The sequence below is a fragment of the Vombatus ursinus genome, unplaced genomic scaffold (assembly GCF_900497805.2).
Source record: "Vombatus ursinus unplaced genomic scaffold, bare-nosed wombat genome assembly UNPS02014935.1, whole genome shotgun sequence".
Classification (NCBI taxonomy): domain Eukaryota; kingdom Metazoa; phylum Chordata; class Mammalia; order Diprotodontia; family Vombatidae; genus Vombatus; species Vombatus ursinus.
The window spans coordinates 1667789-1689602 of NW_020954713.1; the positions used below are offsets into that span (position 1 = coordinate 1667789).

Sequence of the window (21814 nt, forward strand, 5' to 3'; positions counted from 1 at the left end):
TACCTCCCCTCGACTTACCCATGGGGTCCCAGGTAACCGCAGCCAGGGGGCAGAGGGAAAGGGCCTGGAGGAAGAGGGCAGCTCTTTCAAAAGGGGATAAGTCTCAACCCTGTCCTTCCTTCCCATAGGTGAGCCACTGCCCTGGTCCCCTATGGCTGGGCCCCCTGATGGCCTGTCCACGATCTATGAGGCAGAGGCCCCTGAAACAGCATTTGGACCCCCGAGCAGGGAGGTACAGGATCAGGAAGAAGAGGATGATCAGACAGTGGAGAAGATGCCTCCAGCCCCTCGTGGTCCCAAGCCAGCTCGAGTGGGTGAGCTGCAGCTGGGAGCATTGCAGGCCAGTGTAGTACAGCAGTTGCTGAGCCGGACCCTGCTGCTGGCTGCAGAGGGACCAGGGGGAGCCAGACAGGGACCTGGCAGTGGCCGTCCAGCTCTGAGTGATGCTGAGCTGGGCCGCTGGGCAGAACTGCTCTCCCCTCTGGATGAGTCCCGGGCTAGCATCACGTCTGTCACTAGCTTCTCCCCAGATGATGTTGCCTCACCACAGGGAGACTGGACTGTAGTGGAGGTGGAGACCTTCCACTGAGATGCATTTGTCCCATCCCATCCAAAGGACTGCTGTGCCCTCTGAACTGAAGGCCCCAGCCTGTCTGATACCGGCATTTTACCTGCTTTCCCATCTGCAGTTCCATAGCAGGGGGAACTGGGCAGAGGGAAAGTCCTGATGATGTTCTAGCTTCCTAACATGCTTCTATCTGAGTCCTGAAAGGGTCTTGGCCTGACAAAACTCCTTGTCAATCCCATGCATTGTATGTATGTTGTAGATTGTCCTTGCTGGTTTGCTCTTGTGGCCCCTAGAGTCTGTGTGTGGTGTGCCTGTGTGTTTTCTGAGGCCTTTTTAGTTTGTAATAAAGATGAGATAGTGGAGCTGTAGCTGCTGTGTTTGGGGGGATTGGGCTGTCTGGAACCTGTGGATCTGGGGTTCCTTACACAGGTTGCATCAAAGCCCTCTCATTTCTGCCGATGGTGATGGTGTGGTTGAACAGGTGGAGAACAAGGCTTTAGGGACAGGTTTCTCCCTTCTCCCTGGGGCGCAGGACCCCCAGGGAGGTATTAGGTGACTCTTTGAGGCAGGAGGACTCTTGTGAGGGTGGGCACTTTGTCCTCCGAGGCAGGGGCCGGCTCACCCCATGCTGCCGACGATGAGTGAGAAGGTTGGAGCTCTGGCTGAAGGATTTTCCACACACTCCGCAGTGATGAGGCTTCTCTCCTGTGGAAAGGCAGAGGGGAACCTGGTGGAAGTGGGGAGGGGCTGGGCAAGGAGCATATGTAAGGGAATGGACATGGGGCTGGACAGGAGGGGAACTATGGAGGTAGGGTGGATAAATCAGTTGTCAGAACTGGGGAGTTATGGGAATATATTGAGGGGAAGATGGAGAATCTAGTGGGAAGTAAAGATGGTAGAATTGGGGTGGTTAGTGGGTAGGGAAAATGAGGACATTGGAGGGTAATGGAGGGGATTGAGGAGCTACAAAAATGAATGTGAGGACCGGCGAGGGTGAAATACGTCTGGGGAGAGATGAGGCTGACAATGGACTGGGCTGTTTTCCAACTTCCCTCCTTGAGTGGGAGATCTGTTGCCGGCTAGGAGGGGAGGGGCAGTCCTTCCGCCATTTCTCGCTGAGACCACACGGTGGCCTTTCCTGAAGCTTGGAAGCTTGCTCCCCCACCCCACCCCCCTCTACCCAGCCCATTTCATCTTCATCTTTCCCGGTCCGCACCGGTGTGGGTGAACGTGTGCTTCTTCATGTCGGATTTCTGGTGGAAGCGCTTGGCGCAGAAGGGGCAGGGGTGGGGCCGCGTGCCCGAATGGATGAGCAGGTGTGTGGACAGAGTGGAGGAGCGCCGGAAACTCTTCCCGCACACGCCGCAGGGGAACAGCCTCTCCTGAGGACAGGACGCGAGCGGTGGAAGAAGAGACAAGGCTAGGGTTCCTCGACACCATCCCGCCCTACCCTAGAGGCAGAAAGCTGGGGCTGGGGCTGGCGCTGGAGTAGATTCTGTCCCTCCGCCCCCCTGTTCTCCTGGGTTACCTTGAATTGGTGAGGGGGCTGTGCTGTGGGTGGTAACAGCAGTAGCTGTGGCTGCAGACTTGGGGAAGTAACTCCTGTCTCAGGCTGAGGCTGGAGCTGGGGCCGGGGGCAGTGACCATCCCAGGAGAGGCTGGCCAGACCCTGGAGCCCTGGGGTTAGGTCAAATGAATCCAGTCAGTATAAGACGCCTAGGATCCGACTGTATGGCAACCTCTCACAATCTCCTTAGCCCACAGCCTTCTGGCTTCCACCTTCTTAGACCCAGGGGAGCTCTTACCAACGAGGTCACCCTCGGCTAGGGCAGGGGACCTCAGGGAGGAGCTGGCTTCAGAGTCTGGGTATAGTGGCCTCTCAGCCCATGTGCCTCCAAGGCTCCCCACAGACGGGGCTGTATCCCCTGGAGTAAAGCCTATACAAGAAGAACCCATCACTCCTTAAGTACTGTGGGAAAACCCAGACATTCTAGCCCTTGACTCTGCTGCTCCTCACCCCGGTCTAAAGTATCCTGGTTCCTAACTCACCACCCCCTCACCACCCCCATCCATGGCTCTTAAATTCAATTTTAATTTGGCCAGTTATCCTGTCCTTATTCTCTGCTCCTCAGTCCTTCTCTTCCTCCAGAACTTGGGCAGCCTAATACCTAGCTCTTCCATGGGATCCCTGCAGGATTCTGGGGCTAGGGATCTTCAGAAAGGACAGGCCATACTTACCAATCATCTTCTTCCTTCCAGAGGATCTCTTGCTTCTTACTAGGAAGGATCGAGGCATCTCAGGGGCTACCCACCATAGGTGGGAGGTAAAAGAAAGCAGGCTAGGATCCAGACATCTTTTACCCCCAATCTGAAGACTCAGGTGTCTAGCCTGGTAACCCCCTTGACTCCTCCCATTTTGGAGATGCTAGTTTAGATTAGCCTGGATTTTTCTGTAGCTATCAGACATTCAGATGTGCCTTGGAGGATGGGAACTGAGGAGAGTTGAGTATCAGGATGCCTAGGGCCATTCTATCTTCTTCCCTCTCCCCCAACATCCTGGCACCAGCTCACTCTGGGATTCTAAAAGGCTTTATCTCGGGAGCTTGTCGTATCTTCCCACTGCTCCCCCCATACTCTGCAAACACACACACACCTCACCCCACCTATTAGCTATGGGAACACACACTAATTGAATTCCCATTGCAAACTACAGAGATTTCCTTCCCAGAAGGAATGAGGATCTAGGTGTCCCTGTCCTCAGACCTGAGCAGGAATGCCAAGGCAGCCCTACCCTAATACTCTCCTCTCCAATTCCTCCCCCCCACCCCCATGCATGCCCAACATACACACCTCTGCCCTCTGTTCTTGGGCCTCAGGGGATATAGACTTACCTTAAACCCCCATAAACACAAAGTAGAACATAAAGCTCAACACAGAGATCTTCTCCACATCTCCACATCCACATACTTTGCCCCCTTACCAGACAAGCCTCATAGCTAACCTCATCTTACCTACACATCAAAGTCCAGCTCCAGTCTCACCTCCACAAAGTCTGTGCTGACCATTCCAACCCAAAGGGTGTTCTCACTCTTCTAAGTCACCAGGATCAGACCTTCCTTTTCTCTGGATTCTGCTGTAAGAATCTCAGAGCTGGAAGAGATCTGAGAGGCCATTTAGTCCAACTTGTACATGAGCCTAAATCCACTCTACAACTACCTTTACCAATGGTTATCCACGCTTCACCTGAAGACCTCTAAGGGGCAGTTCATTCCTCTTAGATAGCTCTAGAAGTTCTTAACCTCCAGTGTGAATTGGCCTCTTTGCAGCTTCTCCTCTAGTCCCGCCTTCTGATACAAAGCCTAACATCTCCAGTGTTTGTCTCCACCCTTGGTTATCACAAACTCTAGGATGCTATGGTCATTTCCCCTTGTGCTTTCTGTAGTCCCATTTCACCCACCAATTAATTCTTCTCGTAGATTAAGATTTGAGTACGGGATTCTTAATGTACAAACTGCCCCCCCCCATGTTTCTTTTTGGACAACACATGATCATCTATGGATGGATTCCTGTCCTGAATCCCAACTTCCTAAGTCTCAATGACACCTATGAGGTTGTACTTGTTTGTGTTAAAATCTCAGTCACTGTCTCTTGCTCAGATTGTGCAATTGATATGGAGTTAACTGAACATAGACTTCATTCTTGATCTTTTCTCCTTACTGAAAGCACTATTCTTTGTGCCATGGTGGGGGGAAACCCTCTGGATTTAGAGCCTAGAGAACCTAGGTTTAAATCCTTTTTCTGCTTCTGAGCAACTTTGAGCAAGTCACTTCACCTCTCAGGGTTCCAATTTCTTCATCAGTTAAATGAGGGTATTGAATGAGATGGCCTTTAGTATTACTTCCAGGTCTAAAGCTTCTGATCATGTCCTCCACATCATATCTTTTTTTTTTTTTAATGGTTTATATGTAGGCATTTTCTTCCTTCCTGTCACATTCCTGTTTTAAAGCTTTGTTGATCAGGCTACTGAGTCCCTCATCATAGATATTTTTCCCAGGCCTGTGAGATGCCTTGACCACAAGCCCATCTTTCTTCTATCTTAAGTGTTGGAAGGCTTCCCATACACTAAGTGAGTCTTCTGTGGAAGACTCGGCAGAAAGGCATGGATAAGAATCACACAAGACAGTGTGAAGGGTTGTGATCTCAATCAGTGGAGAAAGTATCTACACTGATGGGATCACAGATCCACTGAAGTACAATCCATGATCCAGAAAACCAAATAATCAGTGTTTAACTTGGAAAGACCTGAATGTGAAGTATGACTCTTGACATTTATTACCTATGTAACTTTGGCAAGTCATTTCACCTGAGCCTCAGTTTCTATCTGCAAAATGGGGATCACACCAATAGTCCTTATTTCACAAGGCTAGGAGGTTCAAGTGATAATATGTGTGTGTGTGTGTATGTACACACACACACACACCATACATATGTAATATTTTGTACATTTTAAAGTTCCACATGAATATCAATTGTTATTTCTTTTCCAAAGTCCAAACCCTCCGCTGTCAGGAGATGAATTGCCCGTACCCCTAAATCCTTGTTTCCTGTCCAGGACACCAGATTTATTAGGGATGCTTACCTTTCAGGTTTCATCTGAGGGGCTTGTTCATTCCCATATAAATTAGAGGTGGGTTCTTCTCTCCTTATCTCTGATCTGGACTACTGCATCAGTCTTCTAAAGCAGTCTCCTTCTAGTCTCTCCCTTCTGTATTTCATTTGCTAGATTTATCTTCTTAAAGTCTAGCTCTGTTCATATCATTCCCCATCCCTAGAGGACCAGCATGAAGTCCTACATAATGTCTTGAATTTGCTTTTCTAGTCTTATCTCCTATTGCTCCCAATGACTAGTCACATTTATCACTCCACTTCCACCCCATCACCCAAGATAACACACACATTCTTAACTCCTCTGGCTTTGGTTTTGCAATTTTCTTCTCACCTTTCCAATTAACTAAAATTCTACCTATCTTGCAGAGCTCAGTTTAAGTCTTACCTCCTCCTGGAATCCCTCCTATCCATTCCACCTTCGGTGGTCTCAACTCTCACAAGCTTCTTCTGGTTCTTATTTTTCCAGTGTCTTCACTCAGTTATATTGTCCAGAAGCTACTTAAGGACAGGAGTGAAACCTCATTCTCCTGTGTTCCCCTAGTACATTATGTTTGGTGACTTTAATGACACCTACTCACACAGGAGCACACTGTCTTACCCCACCCACACATCCTTCTTCACACCCACACAAAACAGTAATATATACAAACACGTCATTCACAAACCTCATCTCCCTATCACACACATACCCACCCCTCCACAGCCCGAGTCACCACTGACTTCAACCTCAGCCCCTAAAGGATCTCATCTCACCAAACCACATGCTCAGTCTTGCCAATCTTATCCCTTCCCACTTCTGAGTCAGGACTTAAAGCCACACTGAAAACTCCATAGCAGTCAAGCAAGCCCTGGGAACCCAAGGGTTTGGGATGAGGTGAGAAAAGGCTTTCCTTAGTTTGTGTGCCACTTCTCCTGATGGCGTCTGAGTTCTCAGGCTCCGTCCTCTTTTTTTTCCCTGCTGGCATTCAAAAATCCCTCCCTCCACAGGCATACTCTGTCCTGAAAGAGAATTTATTCCCTAGTACTTCAGGGGAATGAAAGCAGCCCTGTCTCTCTTGCTCCCTTCCTGCTGTCTGCTATTAGATGAAAGACTGAGGAAGGGAAAGAACCCCAAGCTGCTTTCATCTAAGCCATGAAGCTCAGGCCTCCCTGGTCAGTCTTCATCTCACTTTGCTTAGGTTAGGATTCTCTCCCAGCAAACTCCACCACTGCCCTCAACCCCCCTCCCCAACATCCTACCCACCAATTCTAAGACCGTGTAAATATGCTTTATTATTTGTCTTTCCAACCTTGTGTGAAGACACATGGGTTCGTACAGGCAGTGTGAGATGGTGGTGGGCAGAGGGGGGAGGTGGAGGCCATACACTTACACCTGACAGGACATTGCAGAGCAGGCCAGACACCTGCAGAATAGCAGTCACCCTCAACTACTTCTGGTCTCAGCACAGAGGACAGAGCCAGTTGGAGGTGATGTTGTGTATGTGTGTGAGAGAAAAGGGATGGAGTAAAGAGAGTGGGAAACCTGCCCCACAGGGGCTTTCCTATTAAGTATAGATCAGACTATTTGCTTCTGATATCAGCTAAGAGGCAGGGGCAATGGTGGCAGGGGTCAGGAGATAGCTTTGGGAGCACCAATGTGGTGGGCTGCCCTGGAGCCATGAGCCCTCAGTGACTGGGGGAGGACAAGAGAATGAGGTGTGAGGAATGAAAGATAGGGCAGATCCTCCTGCAAGGACAGGGAGAAGGACAGAGAATAACACTTAGGGTATAGTGTGTGTGTTTGAGGGGAGCATGCCCCCAGAGCAGCTTTAAGTAGACACTTCATGGATTTTGGCACCTAAGTTCAGAGCCCGAGGGGGAGGAGTCAGGGATGAAATGGAAGACCAGAAGTCTTATTCTCCAGGGAATATGGCACTTCTTCCTTCCATGGCCACAGGCACAAATTCTACAAGCAGGTTCCTAGGACAGGGCCTACCAGGGAAACATTTCTATTCCTCTTTTCCCAAATTCCTTCTCCTCCTAGGTGGCTTCTTGTGGGTTGGCTGACCCGCTTGGAGTGAAGGGGGAGGGTACACAGGGGCACAGATGGGTGCTGAATACTGATATCATACTGCAGGGAGAGACAAACGGGATAAGACACTCAAGTGACAATTCCCCTTCCCCCCTTCCCTCTAGGGTCTGGTCACCATCTGGCTATGAGGAAACCTGGCAGCACCTTTAATGTTGGCAAAGAAAAGAGACACCAGGAAAACCTTAGAAAGCAAAGTGCTGGGTGGAGGGGAAGAGGACTGCTCCATGGGGGGATGAGCAGCTCTGGATGGTGAGGGAGCTCCATGGTCTGAGGCTATGACGGTCAGAGCCTTCTCTAGCTCAAGGGGTGGCTAAAGCAGTTTCTCCCTTAGCTCAGGAGCCAAATGAGGATTCCTTCTTCCCACCTGTGGCCCAAAAAAATCCTCCTCAGACCTCTGGGCACCTGGTTGGGACTAGTGGCAGGTGGGTGGGTGGGTGAGCTGCTCAGGATTAGCAGATACTTCCAGACATTCTCTTAGATATTTGCTCCCCAGACCGGGATGACTTTGGTTTTAGCGAAAAAAGGGCCTGTTCCTCCAGGGGCACTGACCCAGGTACTGGCTTGGCTGATGGCAAGAAGGGAGTGGTGGAGAAGAAACAATATGGTGAGAAAATGGAATTGGCACAGGGAGGAAGAGGCAGCGGCTAATGGAAGGCACAACGCCCAAACCGACACAGGGATGGCCCCAAAACCACCTCTCCTGTTCCGAGGCCAGTCCTTCCACCTCATGGGCTACAAGGGGATGGCCTGGGAAGGAAGGAGCTAGTCACTCAGAGTATGGACATGCCTGGGCCAAGGAAGGCCCAGCAAACAGATGAAGCTGGGTGGCTTGTACATCCTGCATCTTCAAGGGTGTAAGCCAGCCTCTTCTGTCAGCCCAACGAAAGGAGGAGACCATAGCTCAGGGGCAGCTGGTGGTTTTTACATCACAGAAAAGAGAGTCCTAGTCTTGCTTTGACACCAAGTTATAGCTCTGTGAGGCCTGTGGTCATGACCCATCTGTCATGACCTGGCTTCTTTTTTTCTTAGGAGAGAATCTTTTACTCAGGAATCTTGCTTCCCTTGTCAGATCTGCTAATGGCTGAATCCCGCCCTCCCCCCAACTCCCCCACCAGCCCCTAAATGAGGAGGTGCAGAACTGGCAGGCAGGGATGTGGTTAATCTGAAGCATCTCCATGGATGTGGTGGGGCAGGAAGGTCTATGTGTCCTTAACTCTCAAGTCCCTGGAGAAGACAGACAGTCTAATCCTAGGAATGGAGGCAGAGAAGTTGTGGCAGTTGCCACAGAGAAGGCCAGTTCTGATCATTGGTCCTCTATGCCCCTCCTCGCCCCAGTGCCTGTGCTGCTCTCTGGGAGGGAACGGCAGTGCTTTCTGGTCCTGGGCAGTCAGGGATGGGGGAGGAGAACAAAGCAATCCTCTTGTAGATAAATAAATAACATTGGGAACAATCAGAAACTTAGAGACCACATAAGTGTTCGGAGGGGGAGGGGAGCCTGTGACTCCTAGAGCCACAGCATCCTCCTGTCTCCCAGTCCCTGCCCTAGAGAACCCCTGAAAGGAATGAGGGTGGTGGGAGATGGGAAGGGAGCCATAGAATGGAGTCGAGTTTAAATACAGTGAATCACAAGCGCCCTTGGGAGAGGGCAGTGTAGACAACACTCAAGGTAGATGTTCTGATGCCCTCTGTGGAGGGGCTAGGCACACCCAGATGTGCCCTACTCCTCCTCATCCCTATGAGGAGGGGACATCCCCTCCAGGAAGTACGCTGGATGGAGGTTGGGGAGAGCCTGCCCTCCTACCCCCCTGAACATGAGAGGTCTGAGCCCCAGGTGGGGCGAGCTAGGGAGGCAGTCATTCCTCAGTTACCCAGGCTTTGGCCATAGGAAGGGGCCAGCTCATCAGCTTCACTGTCCGTGCTGCCTTCACTGTCCTTGGCTGGGCGGTCCAGTCGTCGGAAGAACCGGGCATCTCGGGGAGATAGAGGATATAGGGCATCCTGGAGGGCTGCCCCCACCCCTACGCCTACACCCAGGAGCTCCTCATCGGAGGAGGGCAGCGAGTCCTCATCCAAATGACGTACCAAATGGAGGCTGTCGAATGCCAAGGGGTCCTCAAACGGGGGCGGGCCCTTCAGTAGCCGAACCTGGGAGATGGGGGGAGTGGAGATGAGGCTGGGAAGGAGGTGGACCCGAGGGATCCAAACCCATATTAGAGGGGAAGATTGGAAGATAAGCTGTGGCCAGGATGAAATGGGAGATAAAGGGAATGCTAGAGAGGGCTGAGGGGGATGGAGATGGAGGAAACAAAGGAGATGACCAAGGGACATGGAAGGGAAACAGAAAAAGAGGGAGGGAGCAAGACCCACTGGATGGCAGGAGGAGGGATGGCTCTTTGGTGGAGAACACAGAGCAGGAGGAAGGAGTGGACCATTGTGGCCCCACCAGCGAGACGGCTGTTACCGGGTTTGAGGGGAAGACCAGGGGCCAGCCAGATTGGGGGAGGAGTGATGGGGATCAGGCAGAGGGCTGGTAAGATTCTGAGGAAACAGTCTTCCACCTTAGCCCAGCCCTGATTCACCCAGACACCAGAGCCTGAGAGGGAGGCTCTGTGGGAGGGGGAGTTACCCTGGGCTCTGATACGGAGGGGTGGCCTGTGGGAGCCTACAAGTCCCAGCATGCAGTGCGTCGCCTCGATCCAGCTGCCAGCCTGCCCAGGGTGAGAGACTCTGCTCGGATCAAGACAAGAGTTATGGGGCAGGGAGCTCCTGTCCTGACGTGGGACCCGCGCGTGGGCCTGAGACACCAAGCACAGCTAAGGAGCCCACATCGGGCCGTCCTGCCTCATGGCCTCCCTTATTTTCTCCCTGACAGCCTGGGCCCTTCCAGCTCTGACAGCTGGCCCCTCTCTCTGACCTCTCTAGGCACTGATCGTGGCCATGACTGGGGGCTCTGCAGATAGCCAGCTCATGGAATGGGGACCTAGAGAGAGAACATCTGGGAGACATTGCCTTCTCGGCCTCCCCCTGCAATTCCTGCCATCACCCCCTCCTGCAGGCACAACCCTGTGTCTGCTCTAGAGACAATAAAAAACCGAAACAACAGCAATGCGTGATCATGATGGAAGATGGCTCACAGTTCCAAACTTTCCAGCGAGCTTCCACCTCCATCGTCTCAGCTGACCCTCATACTACTTCTGGCCAGCAGGGATTCTTCCTCCATTTCACAGATTAGGAAAACTAAGGTTAGGGAAGAGGAAGGGGCTTCTATGCCCATGGTCACCCACTGAGGCGGTGGCAGAGTCAGGAGCATAATTCCAATCTCCTCGTTATCAGGCCAGGGGCTCCTGCCACTCATTTTGCCACAGGACCCATCCACTGGTAAGAGGTTTGGATGATGGATGCCCTGTTCTCTGTCTGGGTCCAGAGTCCTGCGATTTGCCCTGGGGTAGCTAGAGCACTCATTCAGGGAAAGTCTGACTGTTCTTTGGAAGACTACAAATGCACTTTGCTCCTTTCTTAGCAAAGCATCTGGGAAATTTGCCAACAAGTCCAGGGCCCTGGGAATGTCTCTCCTGGGCACATTAGCTTATGCCCTGGCATAAAGGGGGAGGGAATGGCTGGTTTCCCTTCTTGGAATGCCAGAAGGCAGACGTGCAACTTGAGAAGTTCAAGCTTAGGGCAGGCCTGGCACTCACCTCGGCCTTGAGTTCATCAATCTGATCCTTGAGCTCACGGATGTACTGGGAGGAGTCCGAGTGGTTGAGCTGCCCCTGAATCATACCCTCTTCCCTCTGTAAGACAAAAACGTGCCCCATGCCAGGTCGCTGAATGGAGAGCGGAGGAAAGAGGAGACCGGGGCTTCCCCACATCAGCCTTTCCTCTTGGGTCACATCCTCCGGCGCTGGCTTTGGTCCCTCACCTGAATCTCCAGCTCTGCGATGCGCTGCCTCATCTCCGCTACAGCAGCCATGCTGTCTGCCTCTCGGAGCCTTACTGCCATCACCTCCTCCTTGCTCTGGAGGGGCAAAAGCAGCAGGAAAGCATAGGAGCTGATTCAGGGGAGGGAGGCAGGAAGGAAGGGAGAAAGAGGGGACTCGTGGGAGCCCAGCAGACTGGGCTGGAGGGCAGGCCCTGGAAGATGGGGAAAGGCCTCAGAGCATGCAGGGAAGCGAGCACAGCCTGGGAGCAGGGCAGGGGCCCACCTTACACTCAGCCTCAGCATGCTTGCGTTTGCTCTCACTCAGTTGGGTCTGCAGGCCCTTGTTCTGAGCCACCAGGTAATGGAGCTTTTCCTGCAAGCCTGCACTCTCTGCTTCTACTCGGTTCAACAAGTTTCGGTGGATCTGGTCCTAGGACGAGAAGTCACCAGCAAGTGACCAAGTGGCTCCAGGCAGTGCAGGGGGCGTCTAGAGCCAGAAACCACAGTCTAACAAAATGAGGTGACCCCTGGCCTGTAACCGACAAGGAGCAAGCCAGGCCCAGTGGGGTTCACGAGGTCCATTCGAGGCAGGGAGATGGCCTAGGCTTGGTCATGGGGCAAGGGGAGGGCGGAGACCAGGGAAGACGGGATCACTCCTTGGTCCTCATTCTGGGCCCGTGCTCTGACCTGCGTCTCCAGCTCCACCACTCGCTGCCGCAGCTCCCTCCCTTCAGCCAGGGCATGGGCCTCTCGCAGCCGGACAGTCATCAGTTCATCCTGCAGGTCACTAAGGGCCAGCTTTCTGGGAGACTCCTTCCATCTCCCTCCCCGGGAGAGGTGGGCCTATCAGGTTTTAGAGTCAGAAGAGACCTTAGATGGTAAGATCAGCCTCTGGGAATCTCAACGCAACTCTTGGAGTGTGAAATGACTTGATGAACATCTTCCAAATAAGACCCAGGATTATAGGCCAGAAAGATGAAAACATACGGGGAGGGCGCCATGGGGGAGGCCTCTTTCTGGCTTTGCCTGGGGGGGGCGATGCTTCATGTTACTGGCTAAATGGGGCTGAACCTGAAGGTCCTCCCAGCAGCAGTTCCTCACCAATAAGAGCTGACATTTCTATAGGGCTTCCTGATTTACAAAGCATTTACATTATCTCACTACTTCTCATAACAGCCCTGTGAGGGAGTGAGTACAAAGCACTTGGCCCACTTTAAAGAACTATATAAATGTGAGTTATCTTTATCACTCCAGTGCTCGAGAATATCTGTGCTTCCCATCAGGGAGGGTGCTTGCTCCTCCAGTGCACACCTTGCTACACAGCTTTAGGAACTGAAGCCACAATGGGGCCTGCCCTGCCCAGAGCCTCCTGGGCACAGGCTAGGCTGGATTCCACACCATTCTCCCATACAAGGCATGAGTAATGGCATGAGAGGCCCAGTTAGACAACAATTCCTAGGGAAAGACCTGGTGGGATTCAGTGAACCGTAAGCTCAGCACAAATCAACAACAGGACACAGAAATCCAAATGGCCAAGAGAAGAAAAGCAAAATGAGGGAGATCATTGCCCCACTGTCCTCTGCCCTGGTCAGACCCTGTCTGGGGGACTGTGGTCAGCTCTAGGAACCACATTTTAGGAAAGACATTTAAAAGCTGAAATGCATCCAGAGGAGGGTGACCAAAAGAGTGACTGGATCAGAGACAATGACAGAGACTTGGATCAGCTGAAGGAACTGGGATGCTCACTTGGAGAAAAGAAGAGACATAATAGGAGACATAATAGTGATCTTCAGGTATCTAAGGGGATGTCATGAGGGAAGTGGGATTAGATTTATTCTTCTTGATCCTAGAGGGCAGCAATGGAAGGAAGTTGCAAAGAAGTAAAGTTAGGCCTGATGTAAGGGAAAATTTTCTAACAATTACAGCTGCCTATAAGTGGAAAGGGCTCTTTGTCTTGTAACTCAATTTTATTTTTCCATCTAGCAAACACTTAGTAAGTGCCTACTATGGGCAAGGCATCGTCCCAGGTGTTGGTAGTTCAAAGATAAAAACAAAACTATCTCTGCTCTCAAGAAGTGGCATCCTATGAGGGGGAACAGGCTCGCCATCCTGGGAAGCCTGGGGTTGGAACACGGCTGATTGGCTGTGGAAGGGTTGTGGCATCTTAGTGCACAGGGGACTCCTGTTCATGCAAGGGCTGGTAAGATGACAATTGAGACTCTGTTATCAAAAGATAACCAATCTGCAGCCATATCCTCACTCCAACCTTTTCTCTAGCTTGGTAGTACCAGCAAGGGCTTGCTCGGCTTGCACGGTTTTAAGAAGCCAGGGGAACCTCCATTCTCCAGAGGAGCACTGGAAGAAGATGCTAATAGGGCACGCAAACCTTGTTAGCCTCAAGAAAACCAAAGCTCGAGAGAGGAAATGATTTTGCCCACATGACAAGGAAGTGGCAGAGACAGCACTTGAACCCAGAGTTTGGGACTGCCAGTCCAGGCCCACCGGGGCGTGCGGCTCCTGCCGCTCTCACCTGCCAGCTGTCTGTGAGCTCCTGGACCTGCAGTTTCAGCTCCCGAAGGGAGGTCACCGCCTCACTCTCCCGAAGTTTTAGACCTTTAAGCTCCTCCTGTAGCCGGGCCACATTGTTCTCATCAGGAAGCGAGTTGTTCCTCTAGGCAGAGCAGAAGAGGGAACAGTCAGCGGAGGGAGTCCGGCTTTTGGGCTTTTGCCTCTGCACCTCGCTCGGCCCCAGAGATTGGTACTTGAAGAGAGCAGTGGGTGCTCTTGACAACTAGGGTCTGGTGCTCCTTGGTCCAGACCATTTTGGTTGGTTACTTTACCTCTCAAAAGGCTGTGTGACCCATCTTCTTCACCACCAGGGCCATACCCTCCCTAACTCCACCTGGGGCAACTGCCCTGCTTCATTCTTACAGCTAGGCTGGTAAAGGGAGCCCTAGGACCTGGCCTTCCAGGAACCTCTGGCTTCCTAGGTCAATCCTACTGCTAAGGACTAGAAGGAGAGCCCCTTTGGGACTCAAAGCTTCCATTTCCCAGGTTCCCAACCTCAAGCCTAAGTTACTGTGATGAAAGACTGCGAAATGAAGTCAGGCACATGGAGGGAAGGAGAGAAGGAGGCAGTGAGGGAGAGATGAATGATGTAATAAAGAGGGAGTTGGAAAGAGGAGACTGGATCTCCTGCTTTGTGACCTTTCTGGAAAGGTACTAGTATGTGGCTTGTCCCATTGCTGGCACCCTCTGGGTCTGACACCTGACCCTTCCCCTCAGCCCCTCCCAGATACTTAGAAGATGCAGAGATCATAAACTCCTCTAGCTTCTAGGAAGTTGTCTTGTCCATCCATCTGTTTCCAAGTAGAAGAGTCCCTATATCACCTAGACCAATGAAACTCTCCCCAGCTCCCCTGGAAAGTAGGTTCCACAACAAGGTGGAACAAGCAATACTATTTATGTAGCGCTTTAAGGGTTACAGTGTACAGATCTGACCATGTCGTCTTTCTATTCGATCAACTCCAGTGGCTCCCTATATCACCTCCAGGTTCAAATATAAAATCATGGTGGGCTTTATAAGCCCTTCATAATTTGATCTCTTCCTACCTTTCCGGTCCTCTTATACCTTACTCCCCTCCATGTACTCTACAATCCAGCGACGCTGGCTTCATTTTTGTTCTTCACTCTATCTATCTCCTCTGGACATTTTCTCCAGTTGTCCCCCAAGCCTGGAATTCTCTCCCTCCTCCTCTCTGCCTACTGACTTCCCTGAAGTCCCAGCTAAAGTCCCACCTTCTACAAGAAACTTTCCCAATCCCCCTTAATGCTAGTACTTTTCCTCTTTTGATGACCTCCAATTTATCCTGTCTATCCTGTACGTATTGTTTCTCCCATTAGACTGAGCTCCTTGAGGGCAGCCTTTGTACCCTCAGTTCTTAGGAGGTGCTAAATAAAAGGCTGTTGACTTGACTTGACAAAGTGCTTTCCCCACAATCACCCCATGAGGCATTTCAATGGTGGAAGGAAACAGGTTCAGAGAAGCTGTGACATGCCCAAGGTTACAAACGAGCAAGTGCTGGAGCTGGACTTTTAAAGGTCTCCTCACTAATGACCAAATCTCTTTCCACTACACTAGACATCAAGACACTTTCCCCCTAGGGATCAGAAATTCTTCCTTGTATTCACGTTAAATCTCCACTCTGCAAATTATAGACCAAATCCCTTTCTCCTTGTCCAGATTCAGGAAAGACGGGGAACTATTGGCCTCCACCCTTTTTGTCAAAAAGCCAGCTCTGTGTGTAGGGAACCCTAAGACATTAATATAAATTACTTTTTAGGGACTCCCAAATACCCTCTCACAAACTGGGGTCCCTCAGTACCCCTCATGCTATGAAAGGCCTAGGTCTGGAGACAGTACTAACCACTCTGACTGAAACTGAGGAGAGTGACATCAGATCACTGCACGAATGGCTGTGGGGAGGACTCCGAAGGCACTATTTTTAGAGCCCTAAGAGAAGGGCCCTGGTTTTTGATGAGGGTGGGGAGTAGATGGAGGAGAGATAGGGTTTGTTCTAAGCTCTTCCTTCCAAATGAATAGGGTACCTCTTACAGGGCTTCTTCAGCCTCTGTGAGGGTTGGGGGTCAAAGCTATGGCCTAAGGAAGCAGGGATTGATTTAATGTTGAGGCTGTCTAAAGATGAATTGATCCCTTCTCATTAGCAGTCTCCATTTTGGAGAGTAGAGTCAATATGAAACTAACTGGGGTGGGAACTGTGCTTCTCTGTTGTTTGTGTTAGGATAGGAAATGCATCCTGCATCTCTACTCTAATAAGTAGCCCATAGAAGTTGGGGGTGGGGTGTAGAATGCCTGTAGTTGCCCTAGCCTTCATACATACTGCTCAAACTGGGCAGAGGAGGCAGGGCCAACCTTGGGGCCCACATTGCCCTCAGCCTTCTTGAATGGCTGGCATGCTCCAAACAGTGGTTCCCATATTCTCTCGTGTCACTGGAGGCAAACAAGACCCCTTCAGGGGGTGTGTTCAGCCCCAAGTTCTTTTCTATCTGAATAGAAGCCCTGAAATGAAAAATTTGCCAAATCTACTGAGCTCTGTCCAGGAAGGAAGGACACAGATGGAAAACTAGGCCCAGGGCCAAATCTGGTTTATAACCACTATTAAAATTGTAATGATCAAACTGACATTAATACAGCATTTTAAGGTATTCAAAGTACTTGACACATATTATTTCATGAAGCTTCATTACAACGCTGTATAGAAGGTCTTACAGATATTATTATCCTTATTTTACAGTTGAAGAAACTAAGGTAACCTGCACAGTCACCCAATTAGTGTCAGAATTGTTATTTGAACCCGGGTCTAATTACAAGCCCAGTACTTGATCTGACACATCCCACTGTAATTTCTAAGCTGGCTCTGCTTCTGAAAATGGCCCTTTCCTTAGTTGGAGACACTAGTCTCTCTGAACCATCTCCTCATCAAATGCCCACAGAAGGATTGCTGCCTTACAACCAGAGGGTGCCCAGGGAGACCCAAGTTGTGTCTCTCTTCTCTCCATGCTGTGGACACACAGTGTGACCATAAACTCCTGAGACTGACTTTGGGACAGGATTTATAAGAACAGTCTCACTGCTTTATAGCCAAACTTTTTATGTGATAATTTATATGTTGTGTGTGTTGTATACATGTTTCTATGTCTACAAGTATAGTTTCTATGTCTACAAGTTTCTGTGTATGTACATATACAGGTAGTTGGGGTATGGGAGGAGAAGGGAAGGTAAAAGTATGTCACCTACCTCTCTCCCAAGCCATGTTAACCATAATAACTGAGCTGTCTTCCCAGTAATAATGCAGAAGCAACACTTTTAAAAAAAACTCTTTTTGTATAAGTATCTAGAGAAATGAGGCTTGTGTAGGAGACAATACACTTAACTTTCTGTTCCTCAGTTGTTATCTCTATAAAATAGGGGATTGGACCAATTGATCTACAAGGTCAGAGTGACAGAATCTCCAGCAGTAAAATTCTTTGATGGGATGGGGATGGATGGATAAATATGTGGCTTTCTTCATGTCTTTGCTAAAGTCCTTCCTAAGCCTCTTTAATCTTAGCAGCTTCCCTCTGAGACCACCCCTTATTTATCCTGTATATATCTTATTTGTACATAGTTGTCAGCATGTCATCTCCACCATTAGACTTGGAGCTCCTTGAGATCAGGGGCTGTCTTTTGCTTTTCTTTGTATCCCCAGTGTTCAACATAGTAGGTGCTTACTAAATGCTTGGTGATTGACTGACAAGTGCTTGGAGATCTTCAGATAACTTTGGGGAAGACAGTCCCAATGCCTCGTATACTGTTTCTCTGGGTTGGTAGTATGGTTCTATAACCACCACATCTCCTTTTGTCTCCATGCCTGAAGACAAAACTATCTAGTTTCTTGGTCATGTACCCTCATTCTCCCACTTCAGGACTGAAAATAAGATCCAGGAATCTGGCCTTTCTGTCCAGAGCCCTAATTCCCCACCTCAGAGTTGGAAATAGGACCTGGGCATAAGCCTTCCACCCAAAGCCGATAGGTCCAGTTCTGTATATGGGAAGAGGATCAAGACGTTTGTTTCCTCGGTTTTGTGCCAACTCTCTGCCTCAGGGCTGAGAAAAGGAGCCAGCTATCTGGCCTCTCTGTCTTCGTACCCTGACTCTCTAACTCCGAGCTGTTTCCTCTACTGCCCCTCACGATTGGGGCAGTGGCTCTCAGTGCTCTCTGGTGGCCTCTTTCCTGGCACTTAGAGGCAGGAAGGAAATGGTGGGGGAGGGTGTGTGGAGATGGTGGTAGGAGAGCTCTGGGCTCATGTCTTTGAAGGTACCACAGATAACATCTTCACCAAGGTTTGCAGAGGGAGGACTGACCGCAGGGGAGAGGAAAGCCATAGAAGCAAATAAGGCAGTGGTGGTTGGGAGGGGGCATAATATAGGAAAATCCAGAGGTTCTCTCTGAAGCCATAGAAACTTAGCTATTTGGGGAAGGTAGTTTCTGTCTTATCCATCCCATCTTATCCAACAAAACAACTGATAGGCTGAGGTGAGGAATATGGATAGGTTGCCAAAAAAAAAAAAAATAACCAGCATAGTCTTTGGTCCTACCCAGACCGACCCTTTTGTTTGCCAGTTCCAAGGCACCCCGCTTCCTCATGGGCCCCACCTTCTCCATGTCCAGGACTTTGTCTTGCATCTCTCGAAGGGCACTCAGGGTCTCTGTCTCACGCATTCGAGACTGTTCCAGTTCTGTCTCCAGGTGGGCCACAAACTCTTCTGTTAGGCGAGGGTTATCCTGCATGGGACAAAACATGTGGTAGGGTAAGATATAAACCTGACTTAAGCTGCATTCCTAGAGGTATCGTGTCCAGAACAAGGGAGGCAAGAGTTCTGCTGTTCTTTGCCTTGGTCAGACCATATCTGCAGCGTTGTGTTCAATTCTGGGTATCGCTTTTAAGGAAGGATGCTAATAAGTAAGAGCACGTAGAAAGAATGTTGGCCAAAATAACGAGCGTATTGGATACTGTGCCATATGAAGATCAGTTAGGGATAGTCAGCCTGGAGAAGAGAAGGTTTAAGGGAGGGCATGAGAGCTGTCTTCAAATACATGAAGGACAATCACAGGGAAGAGGGATAAGACTTGCTCCACTTGACCCCAGAAGGCTGAACTGGGAGCAGTAGGTATAGAAGTTGCAGACAGGGCAATTTTTGGCTCAAGGAAAAATTTCCTAATAATGCTTAGGGCTGTCCTGAAGTGCAAGGGGCTGCCTTGGGAGCTCTTGTTGGGTGCACATCGAATGGAATCTGGCTGACTTCTGGCTGAGGAGAGTGTAGGGGAGATGCCTGCTCAGGTACAGGCTGTCCCCTGAAGTCCCTTCCATGTCAGAAGTCTTCAGGATTCTAGCTTCTAGTCATTTTTTCCTTTCAGGTCCACTGGGCTCTCCCTAGAAGCAAATGCTAGGCCTTGAAACACAGCCCTGAGCATTCACTGCTGGCTAGAACTTTTCAACCTGTGCCTCTGCCCTCTGTACCCTGTGTCACCATAGCCTGTTCGGAGGCCAAAAGGGGAAAATAAAACATATGTGGGTGGTAGGAAGTACAGAATAATCATCACCTGTTAACTGAACTTAATTGATCAATCACTCAATAAATATTTATTAAGCATTTATGTGCTTATATATTCTATATTAGCACAGTACACGGTACTGTGCTAAGCACAAAAAGAGGCAAAAGACAGTCCCTGTCCTCAAGAAGCTTATAATCTAATGGGAGAGACAACTTTGTGTGTGTATATGCATACACACACACACACACATACATGTAAACAGACAAAGCAAGCTATATCCAAGATAAATATGAATTAATTAACAAAGGGAAGACACTGGAATTAAAAGAGGTTAGGGAAGGTCTCCTATATGAGGTGGGATTTTAGTTGGAACTTAAAAAGAAACCAAAGAATAGGCAGTTACGAATAGAAGTGTAAAATATACACAACCCACAACCTAGGCATCGTCTTTAAGCTCCAAGTCATTAAACACTTTCACATGGAAAGAAGTAAAAAGAGCACTGAGGCTCAGGGAGTAAGGATCCTTGTGTTCTTGTTCTGGTTATGCCACAAACTGCCTGTGTGACCTTGGGAAAGTTATTTTCACTCTCTGATTCTCAGTCTCTTCGTCTATAAAATACAAAGTTGGACTAGATGCTTCCTTCCAACTCTGACAGTCTATGTTTGCTGAAGTCTCACCCTGAGATGCAGGGTGTGGGGGTGGGAAAGTCTGGGCAATTCTTGGAGCCTAAGAAAGCATCTGGAGTGAATGCATATGGCCTCTACTCAAATATCTTTCACATTTACCCATTACATAAAGTCCTCATACTGCCATTCAAAAGGCCTTCATCATTTGGCTCCAACACATGTCTAGCCTCATCTCGTATTACTGTCTTTCATATTCCAGCCAAACGGGGCAGCTCTTCATTTGCCACTGTCCTCCTTCCTTCTCCTATCTGTGTTTTTGCTCACACTATTTCCCATACCTAGAATGCTCTCTCTTCTTCTCACATCTCCATCTCTTAAAATTCCTCCCTTTCTCCAGGGTTCAATTCAAATGTTATCTTCTCTATGAAGCCTTTCGTGATTCTCATCCCTCCAAGCAAAAGTCATCTTTCCCTCTTCAAATTTTCATTGCACTTTGCCTGGACTACTCCCTTGCACTCTTGTGTCAGAGTGATTTTTATATTTGCCTTACATATTTGCCTCCTGGAGGAAGGTCTGCATAGTATCGGTCTCTGTAGCCTGAGGGATGAGCACAAACCTTCACACATAGTACCCTACTAATAAATGTTCATCAAATGTAAGGGAATAAGAGCCCCTCGCCTAGTAAGATCCCTGCTGGTGCTGAGCCTTGTATTTAGCATCTAGATATGTGCTTCTCAGGTAGTGGGTGCTTATTTGTTCACCAGCTGGGCCACAATATATGTCAAAGAAAAAAGGGTGTGTGAGTTTTCTAAGTGTACACTTCATTGAACATTTTAATCTACAATGACAGTAAGTTCCCCAAGCTCCACAGAATGGTTCTTCAAGAACAATGAAAGGGGAGAGTGAATAGAGGATAGAAATTAGGACTGTTAAGGTTTGTGGCTCTGGCTAAGTAGTCTATAGCCAACCAAGTATGAGATCTACTTAGATGAACAACAGTTTTCTAGGTGTGGCCTGGGGATCAAGAGTGATCTATCGGGGCAGCTAGGTGGTACAATGGATAGAGCACTGGCCCTGGATTCAGGAGGATCTGAGTTCAAATCCGACCTCAAACACATAACACTTACTAGCTGTGTGACCCTGGGCAAGTCACTTAACCCCATTGCCTAAACAAAAAAAAACAAAATGAAGAAAAAAAAAAGAGTGACCTATAAGGGTCCTCATTCCACGTGAGGCCTTGTGGTACCATATTTGTTCTCCACATTTCCTTCACACACATACATACACTCTTTCTCTCTCTCTCTCTTTCTCTCCCTCTTTCTCTCTTTTATCCAGATTCTTGCTTTCTGGAGGTCCCAGAGAATATGGACTAAAAGAAGGAATCAGATAGAGATGCTCTATGGAAGATATATGAGGAAATACCACAGGAATGGTGCAGCACAAAAAAAAAAGGATTTGCAAGCTGCGTTAATGAAAAGAGCATCTACACTAACTCAACTACACATCCTTTAAAGCATCCTATTAGGAAGAGCTAGGTGGTATAGAAGATAGAGTGCTAGGCCTGGAGTAAGAAACACCTGAGTTCAAATCTGACTTCAGACACTTATTAGCTGTAAGACCCATGGTCAAGTGACTTAATGCCTGTCTGCCTCAGTTTCCTTAAAAGTAGCACCTACCTCCCAGGGTTGTTGAAAATCAAATGAGATAGCATTTGTAAACTTTAAAGTGCTATGTAAATGCTGGCTATTATTATAATTATTGTCACTATTAAAACTGGGGCTTTGAGTTACTGCTAACTTGGCTTAGAAAAATTTCATTATTTATCTTTCAAGAAAGGAGAAAAA

The 21814-nt window shown here is 49.2% G+C and overlaps 2 protein-coding genes across 16 annotated transcripts in view; both read right to left on the reverse strand.

Moving 5' to 3' along the window:
• Positions 1–1043: 1043 nt before the first annotated feature.
• Positions 1044–6383, reverse strand: LOC114029645 (zinc finger protein Gfi-1b-like). Of its 8 annotated transcripts, none has more exons than XM_027844222.1 (6): positions 5622–6383; positions 2807–2872; positions 2374–2505; positions 2097–2245; positions 1785–2019; positions 1044–1273 (listed from the first exon to the last, which is right to left on the reverse strand). In XM_027844222.1, the coding sequence occupies exons 2-6, from the start codon at positions 2862–2864 to the stop codon at positions 1065–1067; spliced, it is 783 nt and encodes a 260-aa protein (XP_027700023.1). In that variant the 5' UTR covers positions 2865–2872; positions 5622–6383; the 3' UTR covers positions 1044–1064. The 8 variants fall into 8 exon arrangements, with proteins under 8 accessions (XP_027700023.1, XP_027700024.1, XP_027700022.1 ...); XM_027844223.1 differs by having other exon boundaries at positions 5208–6383; XM_027844221.1 differs by having other exon boundaries at positions 3610–6383.
• Positions 6384–6488: 105 nt separating this feature from the next.
• Positions 6489–21814, reverse strand: part of EVI5L (ecotropic viral integration site 5 like) — a 64137-nt gene continuing 48811 nt past the window's right edge. For 6 of the 8 annotated variants that reach the window (XM_027844212.1, XM_027844214.1, XM_027844215.1 and 3 more), the window contains 7 exons: positions 18444–18572; positions 13757–13897; positions 11914–12069; positions 11510–11656; positions 11227–11322; positions 11003–11098; positions 6489–9452 (listed from right to left, as the gene is read on the reverse strand). In XM_027844212.1, coding sequence (XP_027700013.1) covers positions 9168–9452; positions 11003–11098; positions 11227–11322; positions 11510–11656; positions 11914–12069; positions 13757–13897; positions 18444–18572 — 1050 coding nt within the window. In that variant the 3' untranslated portion in view covers positions 6489–9167. Of the gene's footprint in view, positions 9453–9933; positions 10035–11002; positions 11099–11226; positions 11323–11509; positions 11657–11913; positions 12070–13756; positions 13898–18443; positions 18573–21814 lie in introns of all 8 variants that reach the window. The other 2 variants (XM_027844217.1, XM_027844216.1) reach the window with 2 other exon arrangements.